An 18,910-nucleotide genomic window follows, 5' to 3' on the forward strand; every position below is an offset into this window, starting at 1 on the left:
CAAATTATAGCAATGAAGAATAGATCGGTGGCCGCCAGTAGGTAGAGGGATGGGGAGAATCTGACTCTAAAGAGAAACACAGGAGGTTTCCGTGGTGATGGAACGGTTTCATGTCCTGATTGTGTTGGTGGTTACACAAAACAATGTGTGTGAATGACACACACACACATACACACAAATATCTATACCCTCCAAAAGATGTGAACAGACACTTCACGAAGAAGATACACAAATGGCCAATAAGCACACAAGATAGTGCTCAGTGACACTGGTCACCATGGAAATGGAAATTAAAACCATAGTGAGATACCATCATCCACCCGCCTGAATGCCTAATAATAATAATAGCAAAATAAGATGTTAACAAGGATGTGGAACAACTGAAACTCCCATATTTGTTGTGAAAACATATAATGATACAGTCATTTTTGGGAAAAGGTCTGTCAGTCAATTTCTCATAAAATTAAACATATACCTAACTCTCTGACTTCACAATTATACTCCTAGATATTCACCCAAGAGAAACCAAATACTCACAAAATTCTTGTAGAAGAAGGTTTGTATCAACTTTGTTCCCAAACTAGAAACGGCCTAAGTATCCATCACAAAGAGAACAGAGAAATAAACTGTGTTAGTATAGAATGGAAGACTGCTTAGCAATAAAAAGGAATGTACGGGTGAATCATTTGCTCTCTAGGAAGCCAGCTGCCATGATATGAGGACACCCAAGCGGCTTTATAGAGAGGTCTACACGGGGAGAAACTGAGGCCTCCTGCCAACAGCCATGTGGGTGGACCATCTTGAGAGACTGAATTTTCCAGCCCCAGTCAAGCCTTTATATGACTTCGGACCTGGCCAATATCCTATCTGCAACCTCATGACGGACCCAGAGCCATCCTGCTAAGATGCTCTGAAATTCCTGACCCACACAAACTGGGTGAGATAATACACATTACTGTTTATGATGCTAAGTTTTCAAGTAATTTGTTACATATCAATAGATAACTAATACGCACAGTATTGTCAGACACACATACACACAACTGATAGGCATGAACTAGTGTCTTATTTTTAAACACTTTAATAATATGTAAGACACCAAGAACAAGGCATGAGTCATAAAATTGTAGCTTAACATATTCTCACACAGAAAACACACCTGTACAATCCCCACTCAAGTCCAGGAGAATCACATTACGTCACCAGGACACAGAACACTCCCCTCAGTCTCCCTGTCCATCATTACTCCCTCTCTCCTGCCCACTGCTAGCTGCTCTCCTGACTCGGAACTCCATAAATTATTTTTGACCGCTTTTGAATATTAAAGAACTGGGATTAGACCTTATGTATTCTTTCGTGTCTCATTTCTTTTGCTCAACACGGCTAGTAAGATTCATCTTTGGTAGCTACTGTAGCTGGAGAGCATTCATTTTCACGGCTGTAGAGGATGAAATTGAATTAACATACCACCAGAAATATGCTGAGTGAACATATTGTATGATTCCACTTACATTAAATTCTGAAACAGACAAAATTAAAACATAGTAGGGAAAAAAAACCCAGAACAGTGGTTACTTCTGGGAGAAGAAGAGCAGGGATTGAGTGGAAAGGGCATGAGGGAACTTTTCTGGGGTGATGGCAATGTCCTATATTTTGATAGGGGTTTGAGTTACACAGGTGTCTGCATTTGTCAAAACTCTGAGAGTGTGCATGCAAGATTTTTGCATTGCATTGCATATTACAACAACAAAAAAAAACCCGGAAGTCTGAACACATATTGAAGTCTTATCAATGATATACACACTGAATTATTTTGGGGGGAGGAAGTGTACTTATTTATTTATTTATTTATTTATTTCAGCAACTTTGAAATGCATCAAAAAATGAAATATGGCAGATAAAGGGATGGATAAGTGAGCACATATGTGATATAGAAAATACAGTAACACATTAATAGTAGGATCTAAGTGTGTGTATAAGAAACTCAATGTTAAAGTCAATTCCACTGCATGTTGAAAATTTTTTAATTTAAAATATTGGAAGAAAGTAGATGACCAGAAGGGGAATTAGGGTAGGGCATCATTTCCTTATGTAAAAATGAGACCTGAAGCACAGATCTTGGTTTCTAGAAACCAATCTCAAATAAAAGGAACACGGGCTTGAGGGAGAAATGGCTGATTCTAGGACAGGGCAGGGAAAAGAAAGAGGAGCCTGGAGCATCTTGTGGAATCGGAAAGTAAAGAAGCCCTTCAAAAAAAAAAAAAATCCCAAAAGGGTGGGGCCATGTCAAAGGGATGCAGGAGCCAACTGTAAGAGCCCCCTAACGCCAATGCTAGAACAATCTGAACAACGAAATAAAGAAGGGACAACTGGGCTACAACGCAAAGCGTAAAATAAATATACATGAGTGCATACTGATACAAATAAATGGTTTAAATAAGTAAATACATGAGGGGAAAGAGACGAACTGCCTGTAATAAATAATTTGTGTAGCCACTCTCCCCTCTAGCAGGCGGCACTTACCACACCACCACTACCATCCCGAGTGTCGGCTGCACTTAGGGACCTGCCTACAGAGGGAAGAGGTGATTTTACAAGGAAGAAATGCGATCAACGCTACCCTGCCCAGGTGATCGGGGTTAACAGTGCCGCTGAGGAGCCATGTTGATTGTCTGCACCCCCTGCTACGATTGACAAGAAGCAAACTTGCCCTCATGGTCTTTCCCAAAACCCATAACCTCGGGCTAGACACGAGAAAAACATCAGACAAACCAAACTGAAGGATATTCAACAAAATACATGACCAATACTTTTCAAAAGTGGCGGGGTGAGGAAAAACATGGCAAGACTGTGGAACGGTCACAAATCGGAGGACACTAAAAACAAAACAAAACAAAAAACATGATAACAAAACACAGTGTGGCATCTTGGATGGGATCCTAAAATGGAAACAGGACACTGGTGGAAAAAGTAAGAAAATTCAGATGAAGTCTAGAGTTTAGGTAATAGCAATGAACCAATGCTGCTTTCTAGTTTTGACAAACACGCTCTGGTTATGTAAGCTGTGAGCAATAGGGGGAAACTGGCTGAGGGGTGTATGGGAGCTCTCCGTGTTAGCTTCACAATTTTTCTAGAAATTGAAAATTACTCGAAAATTAAAAGTCTACTTTGAAAAGAGACAAGAAAGAAGGCAACAGCAACAACAAAATAGATCTTTGTGCATTTTTTGGAAAACCTTTTAAAAACCCAACAAATAAAAAACCACTTTAAAAAAAATGGTTGCGTGTATTTTTTTTTTTCAAAATCTATTTCAAAAACCAGTTTTGGTGTCATGGAAAGCACATCCTCAGACACCAAATCTGAATGCCCTTATGACGAGAAACATCCTTGGTGCCCAGCCTCTGACGACCACATGATTCTAGGCAGCACCCACGTTTCTGGAATGAAGACTGACGAGAACTTGAAAATCAACTCTGGTTTCCCAACGTGGCTCTGCTTCAGTAAACTGCTCCTTTGTCCAGGTCCTTTTATAATTGTGCTTCGGGAGACAACTCCAGCTCGGCCCAGGATAAACTCCCCCTATCAATCTCTTCTTGCTGAAAATGGCAAAAGTCAAAATGCTCCATCTCCATTAAGAAGTGAGGTGCAACCCACTGCCAAGCATTCACACCAGTGAAAGGCGGTGGTAAAGAACAGGTCCCCAGAGGCAGCGAGCAGAGAAACCCTCAGTCTTCTAGTAAATACCACAGCTACATCACAACCTGACCTCCCACCTCGAAAGCCTCCACCCACCCCCATGAGCCCCCACACAGCCTGAATGACCCAACCCTGAGTGGAAACAGAAACCGTTGAATCATCCTGTGGTAACTGTCAAAGGCTACAGGCCCTGAACCAACAAGGGTGACAGAAAATGCGAAGGGAGGGTTTTCTAAGCACTGCGGTTTAATTGTAGCTGTGAAGTTCACTCAACCACAGAGAAGTACACTTGCTGATTGGCAAAGTCTAGGAAAGTAGCTTGAGGAAGGCATGAAGATAGAGAGGAAGGAAGGAAGGGGAAGAAAAAATCCTCCCAGCCAGAGACGAAAACCTGATGGGAATCCCTGAAAGGAGGCACTTGCAACCCACACCCCTGCGTCCTGGGCTTGCCAAGCAGTGACTGTGGGCTGAGAAATGTTCACTCTCCAACCTTCCCTTCTGCCTTCCTTCCCCAGATTTCGTTAAGCACCTGCACCAGGCTAAACACGAGGAATTCAAAACAAGTCAGGCCTGTTCCTACCCTCAAGGAGCTCAGATTCTAGCCTGGAAGACATAGGGGCAGAAGGAGGGTCCCCAAACAGTGTGACACAAGAAAATTTCACCCATTATCATTAGACCTCCAGTGGCCAGAGCTGTTGTTGCCTCCCAAGGGATGGCACAGTTGTTTTCTGGAATGGAAAGCCTTCGGTTTAGCATTTACCTTGACTTGGTTCTGTCCGGGAGGAGCTGCAGGGGCCGTGAGAAGGCAGAGGGGCAAGAACCTGGTGTCTCTGCACAATCTGCTGAGAAGTGGGGTGTCTGTGGGCAGAGAGAGGAAGTCCCCGGGAGGGAGGGAGCAGGGAAGGGATGTAAGGAGGAAGGGTGGAAGGGAGCAGGAAGGAAGTAAAGGGAGAAATGTGCCCAAACGAGCAGAGGATAGGAACAGATACAATCTCCTAAGACAAAAAGACCAACTTTTACAAACTCAGACAGGCTTCTTTGCTAGGTAGAGGTATGTGTGGCAGACACTGATGCTGGCTCTTCCTGGCCCACCAGGATCCTGAGGGTGCTGCCTCTGCTCCGCCCAAAGGGCGGCTCCTGATAGGTCCAGGCTACCATGGTGATAAGCTCCAGGACAGCGGCTGGCTTAGCAATGAGACTTGATACCTCAAAGAGGGCTATTTTTTAGGGCGCAAGAGGCTGGAGTAGCGCAAGAGAGGTTAGCTGAGAAAACAGAAAGGGGTGTCAGTACAACTTAACTAAGTGTATTGTGAAGCCTAGAACTGTGGTCTACAGGTACAACCATGCCTTGACTCCCTCCTCAGGCCATGCTCTGCCCGTGGAATGGTGGAGTCTGCTAGCTTGTCTGGCTTATGTGTTTCCTGTTGATCACCCAAAGGATGTTTTTGGTGGAACATTAGTACACACATTCTACAGGGATCTAGAGTGGAAATCCCTCATCTTCAACAACAACCCTTTCAACAACTATGGAGGAAGCACCCTCAATGGGTCAAGCAACATACACAGGAGCCAGGGTCCCTGCTGGACCTTGAAAGCCCCCTGTTCATCTACCTGCCTATTTACAAGTAAATGGGAACTGGGAAGATGGACATGAGATTCCCTCAGGGGCTAATTACAAGCTGGACATCAAGGTTTGAGATTCCTGAAGGGTCAAGTAGTGGTTGAGTCAATACTCTCCAGGGCAGCCAGGGGGAGGTGGGGAGAGCACTCAGGGGGCCTGGAAGTCTGCAGCCCTCAGTGAGCCCACAGGGAGTATCAAAACAAACACAGAGGTTTGCCCATGGTCCATAAAGTCATCATAATGAACAGGAAGACAGGTAACCAGAGCCCACTGCTTGGCTCAGATGTCATCACTTATCTACAGTCATATTCATGTAAGACCTATTCTCAGCTCCTGGAATAAACCCATGGGCCAAGCTTTATTTATGGAGGGAGAATGGAGTATAAATGTTGTCAACTTTGACGTTGTAAAGTTAGTGGATGGAGAGAGGTGAACATCAAAAGACCAGAGATACTATGGAAACTCAGTGCAACACAAGGCAAATAAAAATAATAATATATATATACACACTAATAGGAAGCTGCAGGAGAATCTCAACAGCTCTGCAGAGAGAGAAGGGGGCAGGGGCTGGACAGACCAAAGTGCTGGGCAGCCACAGTCCGCTAACCCCTCAGTCTCAGGGTCATTGCCATGGTTGAGCTACTCCCCCGACGGCAGGAAGGTACTCTGAAGAGCAGCTCAGAGTTCAGAGATCTCACAACACAGTAAGAACAGCTTCAGTTAGAAAATGGGCCCAGGCTTCCTGGGAAATTTCCACAGCACCTCCTGGAGCAGTGAGAAATTAGTGTCCACGATCTCTTATCTCTTTACACAGACATTGCTCCCATGCGTGTATAACATTTGCTTTTGCAATCAGTCAGCAAGTCCCTACCCAGAAGAGCCAAGAGACGGCCCATCTTCAGATCAAAATCATGGCAACGAAGAAGATGAAAGCCAACTTCCCACTGAAGGCAGACCCATGGCTTCCCAGGGACTCTTCCATGACATGCTTCACTCCCTACAACCATCCAGAGACTAAGGGAAAAGCCAGCTATGGGTGCCTAGCACTTTCATCTGTCCGGCATCCATTTCCCCTTTCCTGGGCCCCCTCGCCCTAGCTTTTCTTCAGCAGTCTCACATTCCCTCCCCCAGCCAGGTGGGTCTCATGGATGACCCCACCCAAGTGACCCCTTCAAGGAAGGGCAATGGCAACAACTGGCTGGCCAGTGAGGGTGGCCTGGGCCAGGCTGGAAGCCAAAAAGTGTCCCTCTCTTCCAGCCTGGCTGCTGAGCCCAAAGCTCTGAAGGCCACAAGAGGGATGGGGTCTGTCTGGACATGAGGAGAGCAGAGCCTGGGATTCCTGACAGCGTCACCCAGGAGCCTGAATTCCAATGTCCATACCTGAAGCTGGTGCGAGCTGCATATTCATCTGAGTGACTACCCATATGGGCCAATCAAGACCTGGAGAGAAACTGACAGCAGACAAGGGATAGCAGTAACACACTGGCAGCTGGAAAGTGAACAGGCAAGTTCATCGGTAGATGACTTGGCAGAACAGAGAATGGTAAGTTTCTAGGGCTAAGGAGCCAACCAGCTGGTGCAACTGAACTCCATGAAGGCTTGGGAACTGGAGGCTCCAGGCACCTCCAACAGCTCCCGTTCCCCTCCCTAAACCCATCAAAGCCTGGGGGTTCACTGTCAGGAGGGGATGTGAAAGGGCAACTGACAGGCTCCACACTGAGAAACGGGGACCATGGGGAGACACCCCAGCCATAGGCCCTACTTACCAACACGCAGGGCATAACCAAACATCAGGGATGGCCTGTACATCATGGCGAGCTCTGACAACTTCCCAGCAGATGGCCATAAAATGACTTGCGTTAACAAAAGCTGAGTTAACAAGCATTTTCCAGCTAATGGAAGTCAAATGTCTTAGGAGAGGAGCGTTTTCTAATCAGCCTAAAGTCACTTCGGGCAGCCAGGGTTATGACTTGTCTGTCCTTCGTTCTGCACCCACCATTCCTCAGGAAACTAAGAGTCATCTCTGGAGAAATTAACTCTGTCCAAAAACAAAATAGTAATACTGATCTGCCACTGAAAAGGCAAAAGTGATCAGGAAAGCCTGTAGCCAACAACCCTGCCTGTTTACAATCAGCATTTTACTTATTATACTATATAATATTTACTTATACTATTATTTATACTTATACTTTACTTATACTGTCCTATTATAAGCAAATACCCAAGGTGGATTAGACATTTAAGGAAAGCCTTCAACACAAAAGACAGAGGTCAAAAGTACAAATCAAAAAAAGGAAGCCAAAGGAAACAGAGACAAAGCAGAGAACAGAAAGGAACATCTCAAAAATTAAGAGATTTTGCAACCCGAAAACAACAGGTGCTATTAAAAAAAAAAAAAAAAAGGAAAAAAGAACTTAAAGGACTTTTTTAAAAATAAAAATACGACAGTAGCTATTTTTAACTCAGGAAGAGTTGGAAGACAAAGGAAAGAAAACAGCCCAGGAAGTAGAACAAAACAAAACAAAACCAAAAAAAAAAAAAAAAAATAGAGATGGAAAATATGGAAGAAAGGAAAGAAAATCCGAGGACAAGACCAGGAAGTCCAACCTCTGAACAAAGGGAGTTCCAGATAATAGTGCAAGTAACGGAAGAACATGAGTTTCCAGATTATAGAGCTCATTACCTGCCTCACACACGGAAAGAAAAAGAGACCACATCAAGTCACGATGCAAGTCATGTAACGCCAGTTCTAAACAAGAATGCTCACGATGGTGTCGCTCTCCATCTGTGAGAAAGACACGCTGCAGTGGCAGGAAACACAAAGAATGTGCAAGACTACTGTCAGAAATGGATGGAAGCAGGCTCAGGGCCTGACCGACAAAACAACCATTGCATTTTGACAAGGAACAACCCCTCCTACTCCTCTCTCTGCTCCTCCTCCTGCAGAGGCAATGATCCCCCACCCCCACCCCCAGTCTCTGGGTCCTTCTTGACCTGTACGATGCCAGCACCTCCTGGGGGGGCCCTGCCATGATGCCAAGGATGATCATCCCCTGGGATGATGCCAGTGATGGGACCTGCTCCTGGAATGATGCCACCTATGGGAGGCCACGTACCAATGATGCCTGGGTGCCCAGTGGTGAGACCTCCCACCTGCCCCATGAGGGTGCCCGCTTGGCCAGGAATGACTCAACCAGACAGAGAAGGAGAGACAGGAACCTCTTTATACCCATTTTATATTACTTGTTCTACTTCTCCAGGAGATCATGGTGCTGTGACTGGGTGTTTTCTAACAGGAGGACAAGGAAGACTTTCTCCCCCTTCCTATCAAAGAGAGAATAATTTTGGCAGGGGAGTAGTGGGAGGGAAAAAATAAATAAATAAAAAAGCAATTTTCATTTGTATTGTGAAATGTGAAAATAAAATTGTCAACTGTTTTAGTTAAAAAAAAAAAGAATGTTCATGCATCACACCAATGAAAATAAGAATTATATTTTAAAAGAGCAAGCTGTAGAATAAAACAAATAACATGATCCTGTTTCTAGAAAAACGCAATGCTCACGTCCACATAAACTCATAGAAAAACAGAAAAAGAAAGAGGAAAAAAACCCTACAACACACTAAAGTATGAAAAGCGGTTGGGGGATCACATGTCCATCTATGGATGAATGGAAAAAACGCAGTATATCCGAGCAATGGAATATTATTCAGCCTTGAAAAGGGAGGAGCTTCTGACATGTACTATGATATGGATGAACCTTGAGAACATTACCCTAAGTGAAATTGGCCAAACGCAAAAGGACAAGTATTGTCTGATTCCACTTAGAGGAGTTTCCGGGAACAGTCAAGAGACAGAAAGTAGAATCGGTGGTGGCTGTGGGCTGGCACAGAAGGGGAATGGGGGGTTCTTGTTTAATGGGTACAGAATTTCTATTTGGGAGAAGTTCTGGAGATGGTGGTGGTGGTTGCACAGCAACGTGAATGCACTGAATGCGGCAGAGCTGTACACTCAATAATTATTAAAGTGGTAAGTGTGATTGCATGTGTATTCTACCACAGTGAAAAAAGTAGTTGGGGGAGGGGATGATTTAGGAAACTTTGAAGTTTTCTATATTATTTGGTTTCTTACAATGAGAACATCTTCATGAATACTTGCATGCATGAATAAGACTTAGGGGAAAAACTGTCAATAGTTAAGAGGAGAAATGTGCATTGTTCTAGGGAAGGGAAGCCAAGGGAGTAGAGAGAAAGAAGGGGTGAGGGGAGCCAGCACAGAGAGACCAGGGAGGGGAGCCTTGGAGAAGGGCGGGGGGAAGGTCTTAGGAGACCAGCCATGACTAATGGGGCTTTGTAGGTTGTCTTCCTGAGGACGCGTGCCCTACCCACACATATGCACACACCCTCAATGACCTGGCCCTCAGGAAGGAGCTCCAGTTTGCCAAGAAACAAACTCAAAAACATTTTCAAAGCTTATCTCATTTCAGATGTTGCTTTTAAACATTCCCTACAAACCCCGGTGAGGAACCTCGAGTCTCCCCAAATTCTCCTGCTGTTGCAACAAACAGCATGCTGTCCCATAGCCCTCAGCAACCAGGGCAATCCCAGGGCCTGGGGGACTGTCTATCGGAGTGGAACAGTGCAGTCAGCCTGGCAAGCCAGACTTTGGGAGAGAGGGCAAGCCATTCCTTAGGAGGGGAACATGGGCTGTGCTCACACAATGCGGAGGGCGGGGGGGGGGGGGCAGAGCATACATGGTGAACCCCTGTGCCGAGGAGGGTAGTCAGTATGTGCATAGGAAATTACACAACCTCTGTTCTTTTGGAAGAAAACTGTTTTGTGGCCTCTTATGTCCTGGAAGTGCCTGACCCTGTACAAACTTCCCACTGTACACACACAGCACTCGCCCCACCTCGTGGTCTCACCCCCCCAAAACCCACTTTAATTTCAAAGGCCTGGGGTGAGGGACTAGCCACAGGAGACACAACATTGCCCCAGTGAATCAGTGAATGGAGAGGGTTTATTTCTGGTCTCCTATGGAGCGTTCTATTCTGGCAGAATGCTAAAACGTCAAGAAATCAGGATCACTGTCTTCTAACACATGATAAGATCAAATCTGATAGTACAATGTGACCTTTCAAATAGGTATCAGAATCTTGAATCTCTTGGGAAAACAATATGAAATTTAGTCTCTGCTCTTATTACAACTCCGAAATAATGAAGTCAATAAACAGGAACTGGAAAGAATGGAAAAGTGTTTGTTAAGATAATGGGGATTTTTATCTTTTCATTTATTGGTGATTTTTTTTTTTTTGGAGGGGAGGGTGGTTGGTGTCACACTGCAGTCAGCATCCATCACTGAACTCCTATTCATCAGTTCCTCATCTCAGCAGCACAGCGACCTCGCAGCACAGATATTATCCCCATTCTGTGGATGAGCAAGTGTCAGCTCAGGAAAGTAGAATCACTTGATGATGACCATAAGGCAAATAAGCTCCCTGCTGACTTTCCAAGCTGCTGGTGTGCCTTTCCCTCGAGCCCTAAGCAGGTTGTGCAATTCACAACGAAGACCCTTCTACTTGGTCCAAGTCAACAGTTAGAATATTAGAATTCTGTTCCGTATTTTAAATATTCTGTTCCATATTTTAAATTGCAATTCCCTAGATTGTTAAAGGCAAAGAGATGACAGCCCAGGAACTACACTGAGAAGACCAAGGAATACAGGAACAGATATGTGTCAAGATGTGTAGACAGGGCTGTAGCAGAACTAAGTTTGATTAAAAGGACCTCTTTGCACTCTTAGGAACTGCAAAGGCTTCCACAAAAAACCTGCACACAGATGTTTCTAGTAGCTTTATTCATAACTTCCAAAACTTGGAAGCAGCCAGGATGCCCTTCAGTAGGTGAACGTATAAATAAACTGTGGCTCATCCAGACAATGAACTGTTATTCAGCACTACAAAGAAATGAGCTATCAGGCCATGAAAAGGCATGAAGGAAGCTTCAACGCATGTTACTCAGTGAAAGAAGCTAATCCGAAAAGGCTATATAATGTATGACTCCAGCCATATGACGTTCTGGAAAAGGCAAAACTACAGAGTAAAAAGTTCAGTGGTTGCCAGGGGTGGAATGTGGGAGAGATGAATAGGCAAAGCACAGAGGGTCTTTAGGGCAGTGAAAATGTTCTGTATAATACACCATAACGAGGTACGCATGTCATTTTGTATTTGTCCAAATCCGTAGAATGTGCAATGCTAAGACTGAGCCCTAAAGTAAACTACGGACTTGGGGTGATCGTGATATTCAATCTTGGTAAAAAAAAAATGTATCATTCTGGTAGGTGATGTTGATAATGGGGGAGACTATGCCTGTGTGGTGGCAGGCAGTATATGGAAAATCTCTGTACCTCTCTTTCAATTTTGTTGTAAACCTAAAACTTCTCTAGAAAAAAAATAAACTCAAAAAAATTATTGAGGCTCCCAAATATTGATTGATATTTACCATATAGGAAAGCATGACAGAAAAAATATATGAATATATATTAAATTATTTAAAGTAATAAACTCATTAAGTTTTTACTGAAAAAAACTATTTTCCAACCCCTCCTCCAAATTTAGTAATAAGAGTTGCATTGTTCGCATTTTTACAAAACCTTTTAATAGGAGGAATTAATCAAAGATAGCTGGATTCTTGGGGCACCTGGATGGCTCAGAGGGTTAAGCCTCTACCTTCAGTCCAGGTCATGATCCCAGGGTCCTGGGATCGAGCCCTGCATCTGGCTCCCTGCCCTGCATCTGGCTCCCTGCTCCGCAGAGAACCTGCTTCTCCCTCTCCCTCTGCCTGCCACTCCCCATGCTTGTGCATGCTCTCTCTCTCTGTCAAATAAATAAATAAAATCTCAAAAAAATAAAAAAAAGATAGCCGGATTCTTATATCTGCTTCTGCACCTAATTTGTTGGGATATTAGACTTCATGTAGTCTCTGGAAACCACTTTACTTTGTGAGTAAATGGGAATGAAAAGCCAATAACATCTCAGTATTATTACAAAACTGCTTTTAACTTTGAATCTCCTTAAACGGTCTTGGGTACCCCTGGACCATATTTTGAGAATCATGACATAAAGAACTATGTATGAGAGAGAGGGAAAGAGAAGAGGGGAAGACACTCCAGGACACGTGCACCCACTTACACATCTCATTTTTCACCTTCCCTAAATCCACCCCCTTCCAGTGCAGAAATCTCGACTTCTGCAAAAACAAAGCTGGTGATGGGTATTAAGGAGGGCACGTATTGCATGGTGCACTGGGTGTTATACGCAAGTAATGAATCATGGAACTTTACATCAACAACTAGGGATGTACTGTATGGTGACTAACATAATATAATAAAAAAATTATTATAAAAAAATAACGACAGCAAAAAACAAAAACAAAACAAAACAAAACCAAGGCATCTCCTTCCGCCTCAGCACAGCTCATTCTTAAGGGATAAGCTAAAAGTGGGCTGACAGGGCACGGCCAACTAGCTAATCCTCCTTCGGAACATACTGGTGTTATATTAAGGGCTTCCTTAAGCTAAACCTCCAGAGCCTGGTTCTAAGAGTGGGCTTTTCAGACTGCCTGCGAAGGGGTCAGCTGCCCAGCAGAGCACAGGAGAAAGAGCCCACAGTGGGACACACGTGCTGAGTTCTGGTCCTGACTGCTGATCACTGAGTCCTTCTCTCCATGTATAAACTTGAGAAGCACCAGCCCCCCTGCTTGCTTCTCAGGGCCGTCATGGCATCAAATGACCTCGTGGACTTGAGCCCCCCTGACAACCAAAGTACCTCAGCTGCCATTCAGCTGCCCACTCTGCACACCTGTGCTCTTCGGGGCCCCTGGGAGTCTGCCCCACCCCAGACGCCCAGATATGCCCTTTGCAGGGCCAGTCCACCCCTGTGTCAGGAAAATGTCCCCTCCTCCAGGCAGGCACCACGGGGCCGACACTGTCCTGCCGGTTCCCGTGCACCTCGTCAGGCGCACCTGGTCGGGACACTGCGGCCCGATGACCCTGGGCGCCGTCCACGCCCACCGCATCCCAATTTTTCTGCCCCTTCTCCCACCACCTGGGGTGGGACACGATGGGCGGGCACTCAAGCAACTGAGGTCTAGAAGCAGAGCCGAACCTTCCAGCCAAGAGTGTCAGCAAAGCACCAAGCCTGCCGCTGCCGGCCCACCCCTTCACCCCGACTCTTCGAGTAGGAGGGAGCTGTGCAGGCGGAAGCCACCCTCCCCGCCGGTCCCTGAAGTCCGCGGCGCGTGCGGTGCCCGCACCTCTGGCGAGGAGCGTCCATCATCTGCACAGGGGAGGGGGATCTGCCTGGCCCTGGCCCGGAGCGCCCCGGGCGGTGCCCCCAAGGGCGCGCGGTGACCAAGGGGACACGGCCAGGCGGCCGGCGGCTGCACGATACCTGTGGCGGAAGAGCGGGCAGCCGCCCAGGAGGCAGCAGAGCTCGTTCTTAAGGCTCCAGAACTCGCCGTCCAGGTAGCGATGCAGGGACGAGTCCCCAAGCCCCGGAGCCGGAGGTGGCTCCATCGCTCTGCAGGGCCTCTGGCTTGGCCACCGGGCTCCAGGGAGCAGCTTCCCAGCTTCCCTCCGCCCCTCCTCCCAGCTGTTCGCACGTGGGGCCCGGGAGCGCACGCCCTCTTATCTGCCCGGCGCTGGGCCTGTCTCCTCCCTCCCCATCTTCTTGTCCCCTCCCCCATCCCCACCCACCCCAGCCGGCCATCCCCTGACACTGCTCCCTGGGCCCAGGGGACAAGCTGTCCAGGAAGTCAGGGCTCCTACGGTGGTCTCCTCTCGCCCTCCCCAGGATGCTCAGTCTACTGCCTTGCCCTGGGACCTTAGTTTCTACCACTCGTGCCCTCTACTCAGTTGTCCCTGCAGTCTGTGAGGGCACAAGAAGCAAGTATCAGAGCCGTAGAGAGGGAGCTGGTCAGGTGGCTGTGGGCACGGGAAGTCAGAGCGGAGACATTTTACTCCGCGGATCTTGCATGCCAGCCTCTTAACCTGGCTCGCCAGATCCAAGAAGTTCTGGTCCAGCTCTGGCCCCAACTCAGCTGCAGCTCAGCTCAAATCCCTGCTGCCCCCAAACGGGGCATTACAGTGAACTTTAATATGACTGTAGTCTGGGGGTGGCCCAGGCCCGCAGCCACTGCAGTGCAGAGTAGCTGAGAGATGCAGACAGAACAAGGCAATGAACATGAACACTAAACTCATCTCCCAGGACCCTCCTTTTGTTGTGGGCAGTAGGAAACGAGTTACAACCTAAGTGGCGATTGTTCATTCCTTTCCTCTGGGTAACTCTCATGTATTTTATTGATTCTACTTTTAAGTACAAAGGAAATGTTAGCTCTTCCCTTGCAAAGACCACGCTGCCAGGGAGGTGACAGCTGCAGGTGTGGTGAAGCACTTGGGATTGATTCTGTCTGCTGTCATTAGGTAAGTAGAGGTCACATCCATCCATTTCCTGTGGCTATGTGACAAATTACCACAAACTGAGTGGCTGAAGACAACACAAATGTGTCCTCTTACAGTTCTGGAGGTAAGAAGTCAAACATGGATCTTACAGGACTAAAATCAAGGTATTAGCAGAGCTGGACTCCTGGAGGCTCCAGGGGGGAAAAGAACTCTTATTTTTTCCAGCTTCTAGAAGCTACCTGCAGTTGTTGGGTCCTGGCCCCTTCCTTCTCCCATCTTCAAAGGGCATCACGACAATCTCTGCTTCTATTGCTCATTCCCTTCTTCTGATTTTGACCTTCTGGTCTCCCTCTTATAAGGACTCTTGTGATTACATTGGGCCCACCCAGATAATCCAGGATCATCTTATCTCAAAACCAGTAATTTATTCACACCAGGACATCCCTTTTCCCATGTGAGATAGTGCACAGGTTCTGGGGATTAGGACGTGAACATCTTGGCGGGTCTTTAGTCTGTCTGCCATGCCGTCTGTGCAGCCACAAGTAACAATACCCCACCAACTGTGACGAGTAGGGGCAGCGTTCGCTCCTGTAACAAGAAGCCTGGAGGTAGGAGAGTGCTGAGGGCTAGTAGCTCCACCCACAGACCATGTTTTCTTTCCATCCTTCTGTTCTATCCTTTCTCAATGTGTTATCTTTATCTTTGTTTTTTAAAACTTGTCTCGTCTCAATCATAATGGATACCGCACTTTAAGCAACACATGGTGCCAAGCAGAAGGACAGTCAGGATAGGATAGTAGTAAGAAACAACCCCAAAACTCTTCCAGGCATGCTGTGGTCACAAACCACCCCCAAACCTTAGGCCTTATAAAGATAAGAGTTTATTTCTCACCCAGGCCACAGGAGGGTTCTGTTCCATGTTTCCTCACTCCAGATCCCAGCAGACAGCACAGCCACCATTGTATGCCTGCACAGGTGCTTAAAGCTGCCAGCTGGAAAGGACACACGTAACTTCCACTCACGATCCGTTGGCCAATGCAGTTCACTCCTGACTCTGCGGGAGAAGGAAAGTACCATTCTGGACATGCCCAGAAAGCCAACACCCAAAATAATCTGTGAGCAACACCAGTGACTACCAAATCTGCCCTTGTTGCCCACTAGTGGCTACAATATCCAGCCACATATTTGTCCCCCTCTCTCTTCCACAGGCAAAATACACACTCCACTCCTCAAAGGAGGCAACCAAATTCCCATACTGTTACAAAACCAAGTCCAAGGCCAATGGAGGATGCACAGTGGTCTCTCCATCAAGTCAGGGTGTGGTTTGTCTGGATTCAGAGACCGTTAAGCTAAAAACATGTGACTAAGTGCATGCAGCTTGAGCGAGGAAAAAACAATCTTTGTTGTTATAAGCCACCAAGATTTTCTGAAGCATTGTTTGTTACCCAACTATGACCTAGTCTATCCTAGAAGCTACTGGAAGAATGTCGCTACTGAAATTAAAAAAAAAGGGGGGGAGGCACTGGCTTAGGAATTGGGAGGGTCGGTGAGGATGCTGTTAACCAAAGAAGGGAGGTCATGTTAGGAAGTGGCAAACAGGGGCTCCTGGGTGGCTCAGTCAGTTAAGCGTCTGCCTTTGACTCAGGTCATGATCTCAGGGTCCTGGGATCAAGCCCCAAGTCTAGCTCCCTGCTCAGCGGGGAGTCTGCTTATGCCTCTACCCCTCTCCCCGCTCATATGTGCTCTCGCTCACTCTCTCAAATAAAATCTTAAAAAAAAAAAAAAAAAGGAAGTGGCAAACATTTGATAAAATGGCACCCAACAAACAACATAGCTAATGAACTCTTCGCTCTGGGAGAAGATGCTGGCAAGACAAGCTCAGCACTGTCAGTTCTGGCCGCTGGCTGCTATTGGCTGTGTTTGACAAACTATAATAAGAAAGAGATGGACTTAGAAAGAACTGAGCAGTTTGCGAGTAGGGATGAAAAGGAATAGAGAGCCCACAAATCCAGGGACTTTCAGAGTCAGAAGAACCAACTGCTCCCCAAGTCCTATCAAAAAAGATAAAACACAAGTGTTTTGAGCAACAAAGGCCAATTAAAACGCAGGAAACTCTGGCTCTACCTTTTTGCCCCTTATGGCAAGAGTTTGACCTATACCCCTGTTAAGACCTCTGGATGGATTTTGGGGGTTCCTAGCAAGGCAGCTCTCACTCTGGGGCCTATCAGACCAAGCAACCCCCATCGGAACCTCACAGGCACAGCATTAGAGCACGAGAGTGGGTCAAATGGCCCACGCGCTTGAAAAGCTACTCCAGAAGTGACAGGCACCACTCTGTTCACATGACACACCTACTCCAAGGGACAGAAAAGTGTAACCCTCCCAAGTGCCCAGAGTGGGGAGAATCAACAGTACTTGCAATCAGCCCTAAGGAATCTTTCAAGGAACCTGTGAATCTTTGAAGGAATTGTTCAGGGAAAGCTGTCAAATCAATAACCCGGTAGAATTGCCCTGAGATCTCCTGGCCTTAACTAAGCTCTATGCCCACTGTATTAAGTTTTCCAGGGTTGCCTCAACAAATTACCACAAACTGGGTGCTTTAAAATAGCAGATATCTATTCTTTCATGGTCATGGAAGCCAGAAGCGGTCAGAAATCAAAGTGTCAGCAATGTGCCCTGTTCCTTCTAAAGACTCTGAGAAAGAATCCTTCCTTGCCTCTTGCTAGGTTCTGGTGGCTTCTGACAACCCTTGGTGTGCCTCGACTTATAGCTGTTCCAATTTCTGCCTCCACAGTCACATGACCTTCCCTGTGTATCTCTGTGTTTTCCAGTCTCCCTCTCCTTAAGAAGACACCAGTTATTGGGGGAAGGGCCCACCCTAATCCAATATGACCTCATCTTAACTTGCTTACATCTGCAAAGACCCTATTTCCAAATAAGGTCACATTCTGAGGTTCCAGGTGGACATGAACTTTTGAGGAACACTATTCAACCCAGCATACCCACCCAAAACCAATCACTAAAAACATGAGAAAAGAATGGAAGAAAATGACCACTATTGGTTTAAATAACTGGTTTTCACATTGGCTGTACGTTTACAGTGACCTTGGGTTTTTTAAAAATGCTCAGTAGTGACACACACACTAAATAAATAAATCCAATTTCTAGAGATAGAGCCCAGACATCAGTACTTCTTAACCCCTGCCCCAAAGGTGATTCTAATGTGCAGCCATTGGCTTAGACTGGTGGTTCACAGCCTTGCTGCACAGCACACTGTTACATGCTTAGGACAATTGGGAAAATTTAAACAGGGTGAATTAAATAATATTATCATATCATTCTTAATTTCCTGATTTTGCTAATTATACTGTGGATATATAAGTGAATGTTCTTGTTTTTAAGAATGCAAATTGAAGTCCTTAGGGGTAATGGGGCAACTTTCTCCAAATAAGGCAGGAAAAAAACTGTGTGTATATGTATATAAACACATATATGTGTATATGGAGGTAACACATGTATGTGCACATAGGTACACACATGTACATATATGTGTACATATATATACATACACAAAAAAAAAAGAGGGAGAAAGGAGGGAGAAGACATAAAATGTGCCTCTCCAGGTTATAATGCTAAAGGAAGTAAATCAGAGAAAGACAAATACCATATGACTTCACTCATATGTGGAATTTAATAAACAAAACAGAGGAACATAGGAAAAGAGAGAGAGAGAGAGACAAACCAAGAAACAGACTCTTAACTATGGAGAACAAACTGATGGTCCAGAGAGGAGGTGGGGGGGAGGGGACGGGGGAAATAGGGGATGGGGATTAAAGAGTACATCATGATGAGAAAAAAAACGGGCCCCCCTGGACTGTCTGGGTGAGCCAGTACTTTCTCAGTTACTAGTACTAAGAACCAACTTGAACTCTCTTCAGCGAAATGGAAATGTATTGGTTCACAAAATCCAAGGAAGGCCTGCGCATCCTATTGGGGAAGTGTAGGAGTGTGGCTGGTGTCAGAAACAACTGGGACCAGCTCTCTCCTCCTCCTCCCCCCACCCGATCATTCCCCCTCTGGTAGCCTACGCCTCAGGCAGCTCCAAGTCCTTTGTCAGGCAGTAAAAGACTGGGACAA

At 46.0% G+C, this 18,910-nt stretch overlaps 1 protein-coding gene across 2 annotated transcripts in view; it reads right to left on the reverse strand.

Annotated features, from left to right (window-relative positions):
- Positions 1-13,962, reverse strand: part of ACOXL (acyl-CoA oxidase like) — a 330,346-nt gene extending 316,384 nt beyond the window's left edge. For both annotated transcript variants that reach the window (XM_057309096.1, XM_057309097.1), the window contains exon 1: positions 13,765-13,962. In XM_057309096.1, the coding sequence (XP_057165079.1) occupies positions 13,765-13,889 (125 nt within the window). In that variant the 5' untranslated portion in view covers positions 13,890-13,962. The remainder of the gene's footprint in view (positions 1-13,764) is intronic.
- Between the last annotated feature and the right edge of the window lie 4,948 nt (positions 13,963-18,910).

The sequence above is a fragment of the Ursus arctos genome, unplaced genomic scaffold (genome assembly GCF_023065955.2).
Source record: "Ursus arctos isolate Adak ecotype North America unplaced genomic scaffold, UrsArc2.0 scaffold_8, whole genome shotgun sequence".
Lineage (NCBI taxonomy): Eukaryota > Metazoa > Chordata > Mammalia > Carnivora > Ursidae > Ursus > Ursus arctos.